This window comes from Stegostoma tigrinum, chromosome 38, assembly GCF_030684315.1.
Source record: "Stegostoma tigrinum isolate sSteTig4 chromosome 38, sSteTig4.hap1, whole genome shotgun sequence".
Classification (NCBI taxonomy): domain Eukaryota; kingdom Metazoa; phylum Chordata; class Chondrichthyes; order Orectolobiformes; family Stegostomatidae; genus Stegostoma; species Stegostoma tigrinum.
The window spans coordinates 12,956,350-12,972,979 of NC_081391.1; the positions used below are offsets into that span (position 1 = coordinate 12,956,350).

Genomic DNA, 16,630 nt, shown 5'->3' on the forward strand with positions numbered 1-16,630 from the left:
CCCCAGAATATCAGCGCACCTTATCAGGGCTGACCATTCCTCGTGCTGTGCTGAGGGAGGGCTGCATTGTCAGAGGTACAGTGGGGTATATAAGAAGGAATCTATCTCCTGTCTCTAGTGGATATAAAGAATCCTGTGCTGATTGTTGAAGAAGAGATTTTTCTCCCTTTGTCCTGTTCAACTGGTCTCCATCAACCAAATCTGCTTAAACGACTTAGTTGACTATCTCCCTCGTCTTATAGCTTTAACATGGTCCCACTCTGTCATTAGAGAGGTGACTGGTGGTGAGTTTAGCCTGATGGTCACTACCTCTCAGGCAGGAGGTTGAGAAGATAGGACCTTTATGATAACGTCAACCAGAGCAGAGATCAAACCCACACTATCAGTACCGGCCTGTATCACAAACCTATCAGCTGTGCTAACTGACTCCCATAGCTATGAAAACATGCCTACTATCTCCATGTGCTACATGCAAACTGCTTCAGTGACTTAGTGGCTGGCTCACAGCGCCAGGGGCCTGGGTTCGATTCCACCCTTGGGCGACTGTCTATTTGCACATTCTCCCCGTGTCTGCAAGGGATTCCTCCGGGTGCTCCAGTTTCCTCCACAGATCAACGATTTGCAGGTTAGGTAGGTTGGCCATGCTAAATTGCCCGTAGCATTCAGGGATGTGCAGGCTGGATGTGTTAGCCATGAGAAATGCAGCGTTACAGGGACAGGATGGGGAGGGTGGGGTTAATCTGGATGGGATACTTTCTTTGGCGGCCTTGTGCAGAATGGTGGGCTGAATGGCCCTTTTCTGCACTGTGGAGATTCCGTGGTTGCTGTGTATCGCAGAATATTATGCTTCGAAAGGGTTTTGTGATGATCTCTGAATAAATGCATGGTCTCTGTGTTTTTTTCTCATGTCCCTTACTCAATGTTTCAGTCCCTTCACCAAACTGTCTAATCACAACCTTCAAGAAAACGAGCAGAGTTTCCTCAGTCTGTCCAAAATCTGGAACCCTAACCTATGTGTCCAATTGCAGGGTACTTTCACAAGGCTGTCATGTCAGCAGCATCTCTTCTTAGGTCCCCACCGCAACACCAAAAGCTGCAAAGCTGAAAGCAAGCACCAAGTTTCAAAATACTCCCTTCACAAATAACTCACTTGTTCCATCCAATTGTCACCTGGCATAGAGTGGGACACCCCACCCCCGGCTAAAAAGTACCTCAAATACCCACTGCCATCCTTTCACTCCAATTGCCAACAGCCATTCAACCTTGTGGTGCATCACAGCTGGGTTCCCACTTGAGGTCCGAGCACTTCAGCTGGTGGGGGTGGTGGAGGGAACACCAGGTACAAAGGGGAAATGGTCAGGAGTAGGGGGTAGGGTTTGGGATCTTCCTGTGCTGCTGGTCTCAGTGCTGCCTGCAACAATGAACCAACCAGACCAGCAAGCAGTCAGTGGACAGTAGGGGAAAATGAAAATAATGCTCCACCTACTTTCTTGGGTATCCTCCATGGCTGCTTCCGCTTCTCCGTGAAACTCTTCAGCTCTCGGTCCAGTGCTGAGGAGTAGCAACGTGCTGGAGATGCCCAGGGAGTTGCGATGGACTGGCCTGTGTGTGATTCTAACCCCCTGAGGAGAGAAACAGCCTTCAGAATCTCCGGTCACACTTCTGAAGGTTCAACGTGCACTGACCCTCAGCTGTATGATCACAGCTACTTCCTCCTGGGCCGGTTAGGGCATACGCCACTTTTGTTTTCAGCAGTTACCATAAACCTTTGAATGAAGCAAATTATGGGCTGTGCAGCAGCGTCAGCGCTGTGGCAAGGGACTTTACAGTGAGAAGCTTGGCTGGATCGGAGCGTGGTTAGGTGCAATTTAACTCCAAGTGTAGAGAGGAGATTTTAGCAGAATGGACGCAGGGCTTAAGGTATATAACTCGAAGGGCTGGGGCTCGTTCCTGCAGCGATTGAGGGAGGTTGAGGTAGAAAATTTGATAGGGGCTTATGAGATTCAGATAGGTTCAGACAAGGCAGACAAAGTCAAGCCGTCTCCATTACTTTGGGGGTCGTTAGTTTCTTGGAAGTCTTTCGCCTCATGAACAGTGGAATTTGTTGAATATTGTCAGGCCTGAGTTAAACAGAGATTTTGTTAAGATTCCCACAGCCCAAAGGTGTGCAGTTTAGGGTAGACTGGCCATGCCAAATTGCCCCACAGTAGCCAGGGCTGTGCGGGTTAGGGTGGGTTAGCCGTGGGAAATGCGGGGGTTACAGGGATGGGGTAGGGGGCTGGGTCTAGGTGGGATGCTCTTCAGAGGGTTGGTATGGACTCAATGGGCTGAATAGCCAGCTTGCACACTACAAGGATTCTATGATTCTCTAATAAGAGAGCCCAGGGTTACGGGTGACATCAGGATCGCCCACAACCGGATCCACCATGTTTTATTGACAGCTGGAACAGATTCAAGGGGCTGAATGGCCTACTGCTCCTATTTGTTATATTCCCATGATGGTAGAAAGTCTCGGAACACCAGTTTACAACAAGTGGCATGGCGCAGAATTTTGAATGCTAAAGTGGGGAGCAGGCTCAAGGGGCCCAATATGGTCCTTCCATCTGGCATTGCTCTGGGTTACTGACCGTCCTCAGTCCCTGGCATGTCTGGGAGAGAAATGTACTTAATTTCAGGCACGGAAACTTTTCCTGAATGCAATGGAATGGAGTGAATGTTGATTAAAAAGGCAACACTGCCCTTTCCTGGAAGTTTTACGAACAATGTACTTGTCCAGATGCTAGGCGGACTGTGAAGTAGGCAACAGTGCTCAACAGCAAAGCCTGAAATTAGAAGAGCTGAATGTAGAATCCCTACAGTGTGGAAACAGGCCATTTGGCCCAACAAGCCCACACTGCCCTTCTGAAGAGCATCCCATCCCCCTGCATCCCTGCATCCACCACATCTAATCCATCTAATTTACACACGCCTGGACACTATGGGGCTATTTCCCATGGCCAATCCACCTAGCAGGTACATCATTGGAATGTGGGAGGAAACCCAGGGAAAATGTACAAACTCCACACAGACTGTTATCTGAGGGTAGAATCGAACCTGGTTCTCTGGTTCTGTGAGGCAGCAGTGTGTATCACCGTGAGGGAGAAAGAACCAAAAGGTGTCTCTAGAGAAATAGAAATGGTAGAGTTCCAAATGGGCCCCATCTTCCATTTATCATTTATCTTTGGGCTTAATTTCATCATTTTCCTAATATATACTGTGAAGGACTGTAATGTGGAAGTTTTAGTTTCTTTATTTCTCTATTTTTATACCTAACCTATTTTAGTCTCTAAGATTTGTAACTAGGTACTTTCTACCTAAAATGGTGCCGTGTGGGGCAGTGTTGTATGTGTTTCACTATGTGCCTCGATTTTTGTACTTGAAAACTAAACCTAATTCTAATTCTAGTGTAGAAGAAATGAGGGAAAGAAAAATGAGACAGAAATAAGAAACCAACAAAGAGAAAGGGGCAGGGGTTAGCGTCTAAAATTGTTGAACGCATTGTTGCGTCCAAGAGGCCAGTTTGAAAGATGAGACAGGCTTTAGCATTGGCTAAATATTTATGCAGGCCTCTCTGATGTCCTCTGTTAGCTGCACAGCTTCAGAGAGAATCTGACTACTGATAATCCCTTCATCTTTATTGAGCTTGCAGACGTCAGTTTAGTGAAAATCAGGCACGCGTGTCCATCGCTCCCAATTAACACCAAGTCAGCAAAGATACAAATCTATCCAAAGGAGTTTGTCAATCAGAATCATCGCTGGAACCAGTCTGCTGCTGTTACAAGGTTACTTTAAGTCCTGATCGTTGTATGAGATAATAGTTTTGATAGTTCATGATGCAGTCCCATTTGCTTCACCTAACCTGAAAAAGACCCCATAATCCAACCATAAGATGCAGGAGCAGAACTAGGCCATTCAGTCCATCGAGCCTGTTCCATCACTCAACCATGGCTGATATGTTTCTCAACCCCATTCTCCTGACTTTCCTCCATAACCTTTGATCCCCTTACTAATCAAGATCCTGTCTATCTCTGTCTTAAATACACTCAGTGACTTGGCCCTCCACAGCTCTCTGTGGCAGTGAGTCCCACAGATTAACCATCCTCTGGCTGAAGCAATTCCTCCTCATCTCAGTTCTAAGGGGTCGACCCTTCACTCTGAGGCTGTGCCTTTGGGTCCTAGTCTCTCCTACTAGTGGAAATATTTTCTCCACGTCCACTCTATCCAGGCATCTCATTATTCTGTAAATTTCAATCAGATTCCACCCAGTTCCCCCCCACCCCCCAATCATCCTTTTAGACCTCATTGAGTACGGACACAGAGTCTTCACCTGCTTCTTGAAGATGTTACAAGTCTTTTGTTGGGAAGCCAAGTCTTGCACTGTGCCCTGATGATGACAGATGTAACATACCAGGCTCCTGATGGTTCAAGTTATGTATAATTGTACCTATTGCTATCATGCAGTTAACTATAGGAGCACTTGTGATGCAGGAGTAGTGCCCATATCTCTGGATCAGGAGACCTGGGTTTAAGTCCAACCTGCTCCACAGGTGTAATAACATCTGTGAATAGGTTGATTAAGAAAAACTGTAAACTTTGCCTGCTTATGTAAGACTGGTGCCTCTGCTGGTTAGGACCATCTAACAGTCTATTCTCTATCACTGATATTTAGCCCCAGTTGCAAACTGTCCCTACCACAAGCCACCAACTGATGGCAACCAGATGACAAGCAATGGCGTGGATTCAAATTCTATTTGACCCTGAACATCTTGAATGTGTTACTGCTTTAAGAGCATTGTTGCTTCAAGAAATCAGCTGTGGTTGTGGGAGCAGGAGCAGGGCAAAGACAACACCCAGAAGGAGAGTTTCACCCCAGAGCCAGTACCAGGCCAACAGAAAGCAGTGTGGGCTGGGAAGAGCATCGCAGCTCGGACACAGTGAAGAAGCAAATACTTTCCAGAGGAAAGCTCTGTAAGGCATGACTGAGGCCTCTAGGTTTAAAGATAAAAGTCTCTGAGAGAAGTGGAGAAGTGGTTTACAAAAATAATGCAAGGATCATGCTGGAAAGAAAATGTAAATTGTCTTCTCAAACTTCCGTTGTGAATAGGCTCCACAAGGCAGAGCTGCAAGGGACAAAGTAAAGCCTAGAAAAAAACGGCTTAAACATGAGCTGCAGTTTTGGAGAGGCACGGACCTTAATTAAGGCCAAAAAAGAGAAAAAAATTGAAGTGTTGATGAAAGACATGAACATGAAAGATTGGGCATTGAAAGACCTGCAGAAGACAGGGACACTCAGGATTTAAGCAACTTTGGCAGGACCATTTATGAAGACTGCAGCCAAGTGATTCTATTTTTAACATTGAGCAGGGGGTGTGCTGTGTGTGTTAGGCTGTGAAAGGTGGGGAAGCATCAATTTAATTGGAGGAGAAGTAGGATAACCCATACCCTGGCTGAAAACAGCGGGTGAATCCTCCAAGCTGGAACTGCCACTTCTGAGTTTTAAAAAAGTGCAGGAATTCCTTCTGAAATCTGAAACACTAAGGGACTTGGGAGTCCTAGCTCAGCATTCTCTTAGGGTTAAGATGCAGGTTCACTTGAAGATAGGCAGGTGCAGTTTGGAACCATGGCCAAGTGGAGCTCATTGACTATGAGATCCCTGATTGGGGTTGATAATCTGAGCTAAACGGGGAGCCTTGGCTGACAGATATAAACGGGAGATTCAGAAGGTCAGAGATAGTAGGAACTGCCAATGCTGGAGAATCTGAGATAACACGGTGTGAAGCTAGATGAGACAGCAGGCCTAGCAGCATCAGTGGAGCAGGAAATTTTGAAGTTTCAGGTTGAGAAGAATGATCTTGACCCGAAACATCAGCTTTCCTGGTCCTCTGATGCTACTTGGCCTGTTATGTTCATCCAGCTTCATACTGTGTTATCTCGGATTCAGAAGGTCACTTCAGTTTAGGATATAGTAGGAGCTATCCGAAACGTTAGCTTTCTTGCTCCTCTGATGCTGCCTGGCCTGCTGTGTTCATCCAGCTCTACATTGTGTTATCTCACTTCAGTCAAGGGGCTGATTAGTCACAGCTCATGTACAGTCCACATGTAAATAAAAGGGTGTCTTGGTGATGAGTTACTGGCCTCTATGCAATAATTTCAGAAGGCAATGTTAGCATTCGTTTCAAGAGAATACAAGAGTAGAGAAGTACTGCTGAGGGTGCATAAGGCTCTGATCAGGCTGCATTTGGGTTATTGTGAGCAGTTTTGTAGACTGATGTAGGGGGGGATCTGGATGAGGCTTCCAAGAATGATCCCAAGGATGAAGGGTTTTTTGTACAAGGAGCAGACGATGATTCTGGGTCTGTGCTCTGTAGAGTTTAGAAAGGTAAGGATGGGCCTTATTGAAACTTACAGAATACTGAGAGGCCTTGTTAGAGTGGGTGTGGAGAAGATATTTCCCCTAGTGGAGAGATTGGGACCCAAAGGCATAATCTCTGAGTGAATGGACAACCCTTCAGAACTGAGATGAGGAGGAATTTCTTCAGCCAAAGAATGGAGAATCTGTGGAACTCATTGCCACAGAGGGCTGTGGAGGCCAGGTCATGGACTGTATTTAAGACAGAAATAGATCAGTTCTTGATTAGTAAGCGGACATGGGGAGAAGGCAGGAGAATGGGGTTGAGAAACATATTAACCATGATCGAATGGTGAAGCAGACTCAATGGGCCAAATGTTCTGTCCCTATATCTTCTGGTCTTATAGTCCAACCAGCTGAGCAAATTGCTCCTCAGCCCCCATGGCATTAGCTGCAATAGTGAAATTTGGACCATGTCCAGACTGCCTGGATATGAATCAAGTAACAGCAGCACCTCCCCTTAACTAAGCCTGATTACGCAGAATTTCTTTAAAATCAAACACTAAGTCTGAGCTGAGCAGGTTGTTACATTATTGTTCAGTGGGTTCTTTAGTGGATGATATTATGAATCACCAGAATAACAAAGAAAATACAAAACACATTTGATGATTGCTTCAATCTGACAACAAAACAAATTCTTGGAGAAGCAAGGCTTAACAGAAGAGTTCAGCTTCCAGGGAAATCCATATACAGTTTTATTCATGATCACTATAGAGAAGTGGAAATGGAGCTTTGAAATCAGAATTCACAAGGGACAGAATTACGGTTGTAATCATTGATAAATGTGTGTCAGATTGTTTACAGACCAAAGAAGACTTCTGTTTGGAGAAAGCTGTGCAAACTGTGCTGTTCAAATTGCAGAAACTAGGAAAACGCGTGGACAGATCCTGAGAGAAAAGAAAAACTCTACCTCAGAAGAGGAATAGAACCTATTGACTGTATTAGATGCTCGAAAGGAGCACATAACTGGACAACACAGGGAACTTCACACCGCAAATATTAAGAGGCAGTGTCTGTAAAACAACAAAATCTCAGGAAAGCTAATGACATGTGGGCCTTCATAGTGAGGGTACTTGAGTTTAGGAATAAGGATGTCTTGCTGCAGTTATACAGGGCCTTGGAGAGGCCAAAGCTTGAGTATTGTGTGCAGTTTTGGTCTCCTAGTCTGAAGAAGGATATTCTTATTATTGAGGGAGCCCAGTGAAGGTTCACCAGACTGATTCCTGGGATGGCAGGACTGACATATGAGGAAAGGCTGGATCAACTGAGTTTTTACTCCCTGGAATTTAGAAGAATGAGGTGGGGAGGGTTGACAAATTATTCTCATAGAAACATATAAAATCCTGATGGGACTGGACAGGCTAGATATGGGAAGAATGCTCCTGATGTTGGGGAAGTTCGGAACCAGGGGTCACAGTATAAGAATAAGGGGAAAACATTCAAGACTGAGAAGAGGAAGAACCTCTTCACTCAGAGAGCTGTGAACCTGTGGAATTCTCTCCCACAGAATGCTGTTGGGGCCAATTCATTTGATGTATACAAGAGGGAGCTTAAAGAGTCAAAGGGATCACAGGCTACTGAGAAAAAGCAGGAATGGGATACTGAGATTGCATGATCAGCCATGATCCTATTGAATCCTGGTATAGGTTCAAAGGGCCGAATGGCCTACTTCAGCACCTATTTTCTAGGTTTCTCACAGCACAGACACTGCTCTGCCCTTACAAAGACAGTAGGTCACTTCTACAAGATGTAGAACGCAGCTTCAGAACATAGTGGTGTGGTGACAGCTAATGCTGTGGCAACATGCATTCACATCCTATCACAGCAACAGGTGGAATTCTAATTCACTAACTCAATTAATAAAGCAAGCCAGTTTCCGTGATGGTGACCATGAAGCTATTGTCAATTGTTGTAAAAACCCATCTGGTTCACTAATGTTGTTTAGGGAAGGATATCTGCCATCCTTATTGGTCTGGCCTACATGTAACTCTGGGTCAACAACAATGTAGGTTAAATCTCTTCACTGTCCTCTAGAATGGCATAGAAAGCCACTCAATTCAAGGGCATCCAAGGACGGGGAATGTACACAGGTGATGCTCACACTTCATGAAAGAATAAAGAAATATAATTTGAATAGATAAGGAGAACTGATAAAAATGAATACATTGCATAAAAATCCCCTAAATATGTCATCACTAGGGTTACAATTCCCCTTTTTCTTGTTATAATTACGTGAATCACTAGAATACTATAAAGGTGAAAAACACAGTAAAAGAAATCTGCAGGGTACAGAACTTCTACTATGTCTCGATCTGTTTGAAAGCTGTATTTGTCCTTGATCTAAACTCTGTACACCTACACTTGTCATTGTATTACCAAGAAGCCCATGGGGAAAACCCGCTATAACTACTTAAAAAATAGACCGACCTTATTGACATTATTAACCTGATGTGTTTGCATTTCTAACAACAATGACTGCAAAATGTTTCAGTAGCTATGCGAATGGTGCTACACAAATGCAAAAGCCTTCCTTCCTTCTGAAACCCCGCTTGAATTAAATGTTGCAATATTGTTCAGCCAATACTCAATGTCAGATCACCACCTCACCTCTTTGAAGGGCTGTGGGTTCAGACTTCACCCCAGAAACTGGAACACTCTTCCCCAGTATTGAGGGAGATATCATCTCTCAGAACCAGAACAGATTGAAAACCAAGGTCCCGTCTGCCCATCTCCAGTGTTTATCCTTCAATCAATGCCTAAAATGCAAGGCCTGAAGAAATGGTTGTTTATTTCGGTGTTGTGTGTGGGAGCACGCTGTGTACTTATTAGCTGTGGTTTTTCCTACATTACGGCAGTGCCTACTCTTTGAAAAGCTTTTCTTTGGCTTTGAACAGCTTTGAAACATCCTGAGGTAGTGCAATGTGCTACATAAATGTAATGTTCTTTCGGTCCTTCTTGTAACTCGGAACAGCACTGTCTAATGGGTGGAAAATCAGTGTGGGTTGTGAACCAACAAACAGGCTTTCCCATCAGGAGAGGTTCAATTCTCAGAGCGTCTAGTCTTAAAATATACCCCGTTACATCCAAGTTTTAATAAACTCCTGGTGCTCAAAATCGCAGCTCAACAAGGTGCAGAAACAGGCCATTCAGCCCATTGAGGCCAAATAGATGGTGTAGTGGAGGGTGAAGAATGTTATCCCAGAGTACAACGGGACTCTGATCAGATGGGCCAATGTGTCAAGGACTGGTGAGTAGGGTTTACTCTAGATAAATGTGAGGTGTTGCATTTTGGTAAGGCAAACCAGGGCAGGAATTATCCACTTCATGGTCTGTCCCTGGGGCCTGTTGCCAAGCAAAAAGGGCTAGGGGTGGAGGCTCATGGCTCCTTAAAAGTGGAGCCGTGGGTAGACAGGGTGGTGAAGAAGGCATTTGATACACATGCCTTTATTGGTCAGTGCATTGAGTATAGGAGTTGGATATCATGTTGCAGGGCATTAGGCAGTCCACTTTTGGCATACTGCATACAATTCTGCTCTCCCTAATATTGCAAAGATGTTATCAAACACGAAAGAGTTCAGAAAAATTTACAAGGATGTGCTGGGGTTGGAGGGTTTGAGCTACAGGGAAAGGCTAAATAGGTTGGGGCTATTTTCCCTGGAGCGTCGGAGGCTGAGGGGTGACCTTATAGAGGTTTATAAAATCATGAGGGACATGGATAGGGTGAATAGCCAAGGTCTTTTCCCCAGGGTAGGGGAGTCCAAAACTAGAGGGGCATAGGTTTGAGGTGAAAGGGGAAAGAATTAAAAGATACCAGAGGGGCAACTTTTTCACACAGGGGTGGTGTGTGTGTGGAATGAGCTGCCAGAGGAAGTGATGGAGGCTGATACTATTACAACATTTAAAAGGCATCTGGGTGGGTACATGCATAGGAAGAAGTTAGAAGGATATGGGGCAAATGCTGGCAAATGGGACTCAATTAATTTAGGATATCTGGTCAGAATGGACAAGTTGGACTGAAGAGTCGGTTTCGGTGCTGTACATCTCTGTGAGTTTGCACTTACCATCTGAAGACTACCCCATCCAGACCCATACCTCCTCTCAACTGCATTTCCATTCAATCCACCCTAACCTGCACATCTTTGGACTGTGGGAGGAAACCAGAGAACCCGGAAGAAACCCACGCAGACACGGGGAGAATGTGCAAACTCCGCACAGACAGTCGCCCAAGGCTGGAATCAAACCTCGGTCCTTAGAGCTGTGAGGCACCGTGCTACCCATGCCCACTTCTTAAACCTGAAAGAAGGTGGAAAATACCTTAACAACAGCCTTAGATATCCAATCCCAACCACTCACCCAACTTGTCCAAATCACCCTGAAGCCTCTTCAAATCCTCCTCACCATTTACCACCCCTCCTGGTTTTGTGCCTGCAGAAAATTTGGAAATATTACATTTGGTTCCCTCATCCAAACCGTTGATGTGTGTACCAAATAGCTGAGGCCCAATCCAAGGTCCCAGAGGACCCCACACTGGGAAAGACCCATTTGTTCCAACTGTCCGCTCCTGACCTACTAACCAATTCTCAATCCACGCCATTCCCCGTTGTCCCATGTGCTTTAAATTTACACAATTTCTGGTGCATGATGAAGTGCTCAGCATGTTGCTGTGTAACCATTAGAGTGTCATGCACCCTGGGAGGAGCTCCGAGCAGCATGTGAATTTCACAAAGTGCCTTAGGTTTCAGGCTAACAGCTTCTGATGCCCTGGGTTTTTTTCAAAGTTGGAACAGTAGAAGCAGCCTGAATGAGTGGGGTTCAGGCTCCCACAGAACCAAGTTTTAGCCCAGCTTTCAGTAGTTGTTGGGCTTTTGGCTTTGGAAGTTATCTCGCTATCTTGCTATCTCTCTCTCTCTCCCTGCTACAGCTAAAAGCTTGGGTTCTCTCTCTGCTGCCTGGATTGCATCTGAGGCAAACTGTTTTAGCAACTTTACCTTTGCCAAGGGCGTGCTTATAGGATGTTACTAGATTGGAACAGTTGCTATTTAGCAGTTAAATGATTTATTATTCTGTTAAGTTTTCCATTGGAGTTAAAATATACCAACTGTTCTTTCTTTTGTTTGTATTTTAACTGCAGGGTAAGAATAAAGTGTTCAGAGGCAGGGTCACCGGACCCAGAATGTTAACTCTGTTTTTTCCTTTACAGATGCCGCCAGACTTGCTGGGCTTTTCCAGCAACTTTGTTTTTGTTCCTGATTTACAGCATCCGCACTTCTTTTGGTTTTTATGAAGAACAAAGTCTGTTTTGCTAAAAACTGAACAGTGTAAGCAACTGAATTATACCTGGAACACAGCACCTTGCACTTGCCTTTAAGTAAGAAAGAAGTTTATCTTTTTGATATATTCAAAGGGGACTTGATCTAGTCCATAACACATCCACCAATTAGCCCCAGGACCTCCTAGCAGTAGATCAGTGGGTTGCATCCCTACTTCGGAGCCAGAAACTCTTGGTTCAAGACCCACTCTGGAACTTTAGGGTGATGGTAGGCATGTCATAAGACATTCCAGTGGGTTGTTTATCAATGGAAGCCCTTTCGGTCCATCTATGGCAGGGAAAGCAGGTCAATGACAATCAAGTGATAACTGCACTACTGCAGCTTCCCTATGTAAAACGACATCAAACAGATCTTCTTGTCCCATGGCACCCTCTGCCCTTCTCATTTGGAGACACTGCAGAAGAGAGACAGGGTTCTGCCTGCCTCTCCATCCTCAAAAGTTACCGAAACTTGAGATACAATCTCAATAAAGGATTCGGGGAATCAATGGAACCCATCATCAGATCAGGATCAAATCTGGTAGAACAGTTCAGAGAGAGAGAGAGTTCTCATGACCACTCAGATTGCTTTTGGCACATTTATTAAAAGAATTACGGTATCTACCAGCGCTGGAGTTTCAAGGAAAGAGGAAACTGAAGAGATTTAAGGAACTGTGCTTCAGAAAAAATATGATCCAAATGCCTTCCTCTATGTTTCTGACATAATTTGGTTGAAATTTTCTCAGACTCTTTTCGCATGTCTCCCAGGAGTTGGCATGGAGATTGTTGACTTTTTGGCCTGACCAACTCCTTCAAAGTGGGGTCCAAGATAAAACACCTGCGCAAGAGGCCGGAGTTAGACCACACAAAACTCCACAACTCTGCCAAGCTGTTCACTATTACAAGTATAGTTACAGAGCTCTTCCCTGAGAGTTTTACATGCCCAGTCAACCCTGTGTAACTATGAAGCTGAGAAAAAAAATATTCTTATGAAGTTCTTCCATCTCAGTCAGAAGGAATTTGATCAATCCATATCCAAAGACCTGCTCTGAAAACAAATTTCAGCACCGCAGCTGAGAAATTGCAAAACATTCAAAGCCTGCCATCAACACTCTAAAAGCAAACTGAACTTGCCTCATCTCCTGGAGACAGTAGGAACTGCCGATGCTGGAGTCTGAGATAACATGATATGAAGCTGGATGAACACAGCAGGCCAGGCAGTATCAGTGGAGCAGGAAAGCTGACGTTTTGGGTCTAGACCCTTCTTCAGAAACGGGGGAGGGGAAGAGGATTCTGGAATAAATAGGGAGAGAGGGGGAGGTAGATAGAAGATGGATAAAGGAGAAGATAGGTGGAGAGGAGACAGACAGGTCAAAGAGGCGGGGATGGAGCCAGTAAAGGTGAATGTATATATTGGCTCCATCCCCACCTTTTTGACAGGTCTGTCTCCTCTCCTGTCTGCTCCTTTATCCATCTTCTATCCTCCTCCCCCCTTTTTCCCTATTTATTCCAGAATTCCCTTCCCCTCCCCCATTTCTGAAGAAGGGTCTGGGCTCAAAACGTCAGCCTTCCTGCCCCTCTGATGCTGCTTGGCCTGCTGTGTTCATCCAGCTCTACACCGTGTTGTCTCAGATTCTCCATCATCTGCAGTTCCTACTGTCTCTGATTGCGATCAGTCCTTTAGGGTTTGAAATGTAATGTTTATAAGACACAGTAATAAACAAAGAGGGAAATTGATGGGCAATCATTAATATGGAAATATTATAAAGTAAAAATTGATATAAAATGTGACAAAAGCCATGATAACTTAAAGAAAGACTCTGCGGACAGGAAGCACCTCAGGTAAAAGATATGAAAGGTTATAGCTGCATCAACCTGGGTGGCACGGTGGCTCAGTGGTTGGCACTGCTGCCTGACACAGCATGTGGGACCCGGGTTCGATTCCACCCTCGGGTGACTGTCTGTGTGGAGTTTGCACATTCTCCCGGTTTCCTCCGTGTGCTCTGGTTTCCTCCCACAGTCCAAAGATGTGCAGGTTAGGGTGGATTGGCCATGCTAAGTTGCCCCATAGTGTTCAGGGATGGTAGGTTAGGTGAGCTGGCCATGAGAAATGCAAGGTTATAGAGATAGGGAAGGAAGTGAACTTGATGGACTGAATGGCCTACTTCCACCCTGCAGAGATTCTATGAGCTTCTATTTCTCTCGAGGATAGAGAATTCTAAAGATTCATCACCATATATGTAAAGAAATTCCTCCACATCTTAGTCTTAAAGGCATCTGTCTCACTCCGAGACTGCAGTCCCTGGGCATAGGCATTTTCCAAGCCTTTCCCGAGGAACGAACTTTCCAGCTTCCACCCCGTTTAGCTCTTCGTACATGACAATGAGATTATGGTGGTAGGTGATGATGTAAACCTGGTGGGGGAATCTTGGCATCATCCCGCTAATCTGTCCTCTTCTTCAAAAGCTAATGGACCCACTGCCCCCTACATCGTTTGAACCATTCCCCACATTCCAAAGTGACCATGTTCCAGTTTTATTCCCCAATCTCCGATCTCCTTGCAGTTGAGGAGTTTTCAGTTCCACGGCTTCAAGAATTTGCTCAGAAAATGGTCAACAAGTTCAGACTTTATAACGGGTTATTATATTTCCAACTCACATGTGATTAGAATTATAATAAAGGTGGTGATGTTGACGTTGATGTTGAAAGCGTTATGGAGGTTAACTGTGAAGAGGTTAACTGCCTCCAGTTTTTTTTGCTCTGCAGCTTACCGCAATTTTAAGTGCCACATTCACTCCGTAATCTGCAACATTTTCCAATTTTATTCTGAACTTCCTCTTTTGAGGACAGAGCAGCCCTGCTTGCTGGTCAGCACCGATCCTTCAATGTCCACTCCCTCCAACACCGACGCCCAATAACAGCAGTGTCTACAAGATCCTGAAGACCACACCTTCCAAACCCACTACCGATACCAAGGACAAAGGTTGTGGAGATGTGGAAACACCTTCAGGATCCCTTCCCAACACACTCACCAACCTGAACTATGCCCAGTCCTTGCCATCAGAGAATTTGCTACCCGCTGATCCACATACTCGTGAACTCGGCTTCAGACCCTATCTTTAACTTTGCTCATTCTAGTTTGCCCCGTGATCCTTTGTAGTACGTTAGAGAGTCACAGATGAGCAATGTCCGCGTTTTTTTGTTTTCCAGGGAAAGTTCAGACCCCTGCGGATAACAGTGTATATCACCGTTCCTTCACTGCCGCTGGATATCAATCCTGGACGCCCTCCCTGATAGCACTGTGTGGGTGCACCTACAGCTCATAGGCTGCAGCTGTTCGAGAAAGCACAGGGCACCATTGCCTCAGAGCGCTAAGGACTTGGGTTCGATTCCACCCTTGGCCGACTGGAGCTTGCACATTCTCCCTGTGTCTTTACACTGGTTTCCTCCCACAGTCCAAAGATGTGCAGGTCAGTGTGGATTGGCCATGGGAAATTGCCCATTGCGTTCGGGGATGTGGAGGCTGGGTAGATTGGCCATGGGCAGGGGAGTGGTGGGTCTGAGTGGGATGCTCTTCAGAGGGCCAGCGTGGACTTGATGGGCCGAATGGCATGCTTCCACAGGGGTTCTGTGAAAGCAGCTCTCCAACACTTTATTGCGGGTAATAAATGCTAGCCTGGCCAGAAATGCCCACCCCCAGTGTATGAATAAGTAAAATGATATGACGTAATTGATCACAGAGACCTCAGTGCACTTTATTTCCTCTGATCCCCATCTAGGCCCTGATCTTCAAAGTTCGCTTCTTAACCCCTCCACAACTACCCCTCTCCCAAACTCGCTCTCCCCTTCTTTAAAATTGATCCAGACTGACATAATATGTCCTTTTGTGTTCTCTGAAGGGCCAGTCTGTCACATTCCAGTTCAAAGTAGTAATTGTTATAGCAGTCCCCTCTCGAATAACAGCCCGCTCTCGCCAAGCAAAACTGGGAATGGAATAGCCATGAAATTGCTGACAGCGTTTTACACTCAGGGTCTCGGCAAGAGATGTGAGTACATTGCTTAGCCAAAAGTCGTGCCCAGCCCCGAGTGAGGAGGTTTTCAGTCAAAAAACCGGATGGAAGATGCAGCAGTTCCCCTGAACTGTGTGCTGAGAGAGCAGCTCAACCCCCACTAACCTCATCAACCACACATCTAACAGTTGGACACTGCTGCACAGACCTCGAAGTCATGTTCTATTTGTAAATGCCGTCAGCCTTTTCTGTGCTAACAGGAAACAGCTCCTCATCATTCATTTTACTTTCTGCAAGGCAACTTCTTTGACAATCCCAACCTCAGAAACCCCTTAAGTAGGGAGTTCGATCACTTTGGCCTTAATTTCCTACTTTTTGGCTCACTTTCTGTATAACTTTGTAAGTGCATCAGAAACCCATGAGTATATAGGACACAACAGATTGATGAGGAAGCAATCAACAAACATGACTCCCACACGAAAACCCAAACAGAAAGGGGACAAATTCACCTGAAGTCACTAATTTCTTTTGTAGTTTATGCCTTTGGGGCCGGTATTTGTTGCACTGAAGTGAATTCGTGGTCTTCCTCTTTCTGTTGCCTCTGTTCAAGCCTTCCCAAAGACCAGGCTTTCTTTCATGTGTTTTCTTTTTATTTGCTCAACTCTTAGCCTGACTTGTCTTTGTTTTATTGCAAAAATATACTTTTGTATTCATTAAAAAAAAGTTATTTTTATTGACAGTCACAGCTATCAAAGCAGTTCTGCGCAGTCTTTGCATGTGGAGAAAAACAAACATTGAAGTCTGACATTCCCTGCAGTTGCAAAAAACCAGAAGCATTTCTTACTCAAGCACAGCACCATCTAC

General features: G+C 45.2%; 1 protein-coding gene across 3 annotated transcripts in view; it reads right to left on the reverse strand.

Moving 5' to 3' along the window:
* LOC125447313 (cytohesin-3-like) overlaps positions 1-1,682 on the reverse strand; it is a 77,481-nt gene extending 75,799 nt beyond the window's left edge. For all 3 annotated transcript variants that reach the window (XM_059640608.1, XM_048521634.2, XM_048521632.2), the window contains exon 1: positions 1,487-1,682. Coding sequence is in view for 2 of the 3 variants with exons in the window: in XM_048521634.2 (XP_048377591.1) it covers positions 1,487-1,505 (19 nt within the window). In the remaining variant the exon portion in view is untranslated. The remainder of the gene's footprint in view (positions 1-1,486) is intronic.
* Between the last annotated feature and the right edge of the window lie 14,948 nt (positions 1,683-16,630).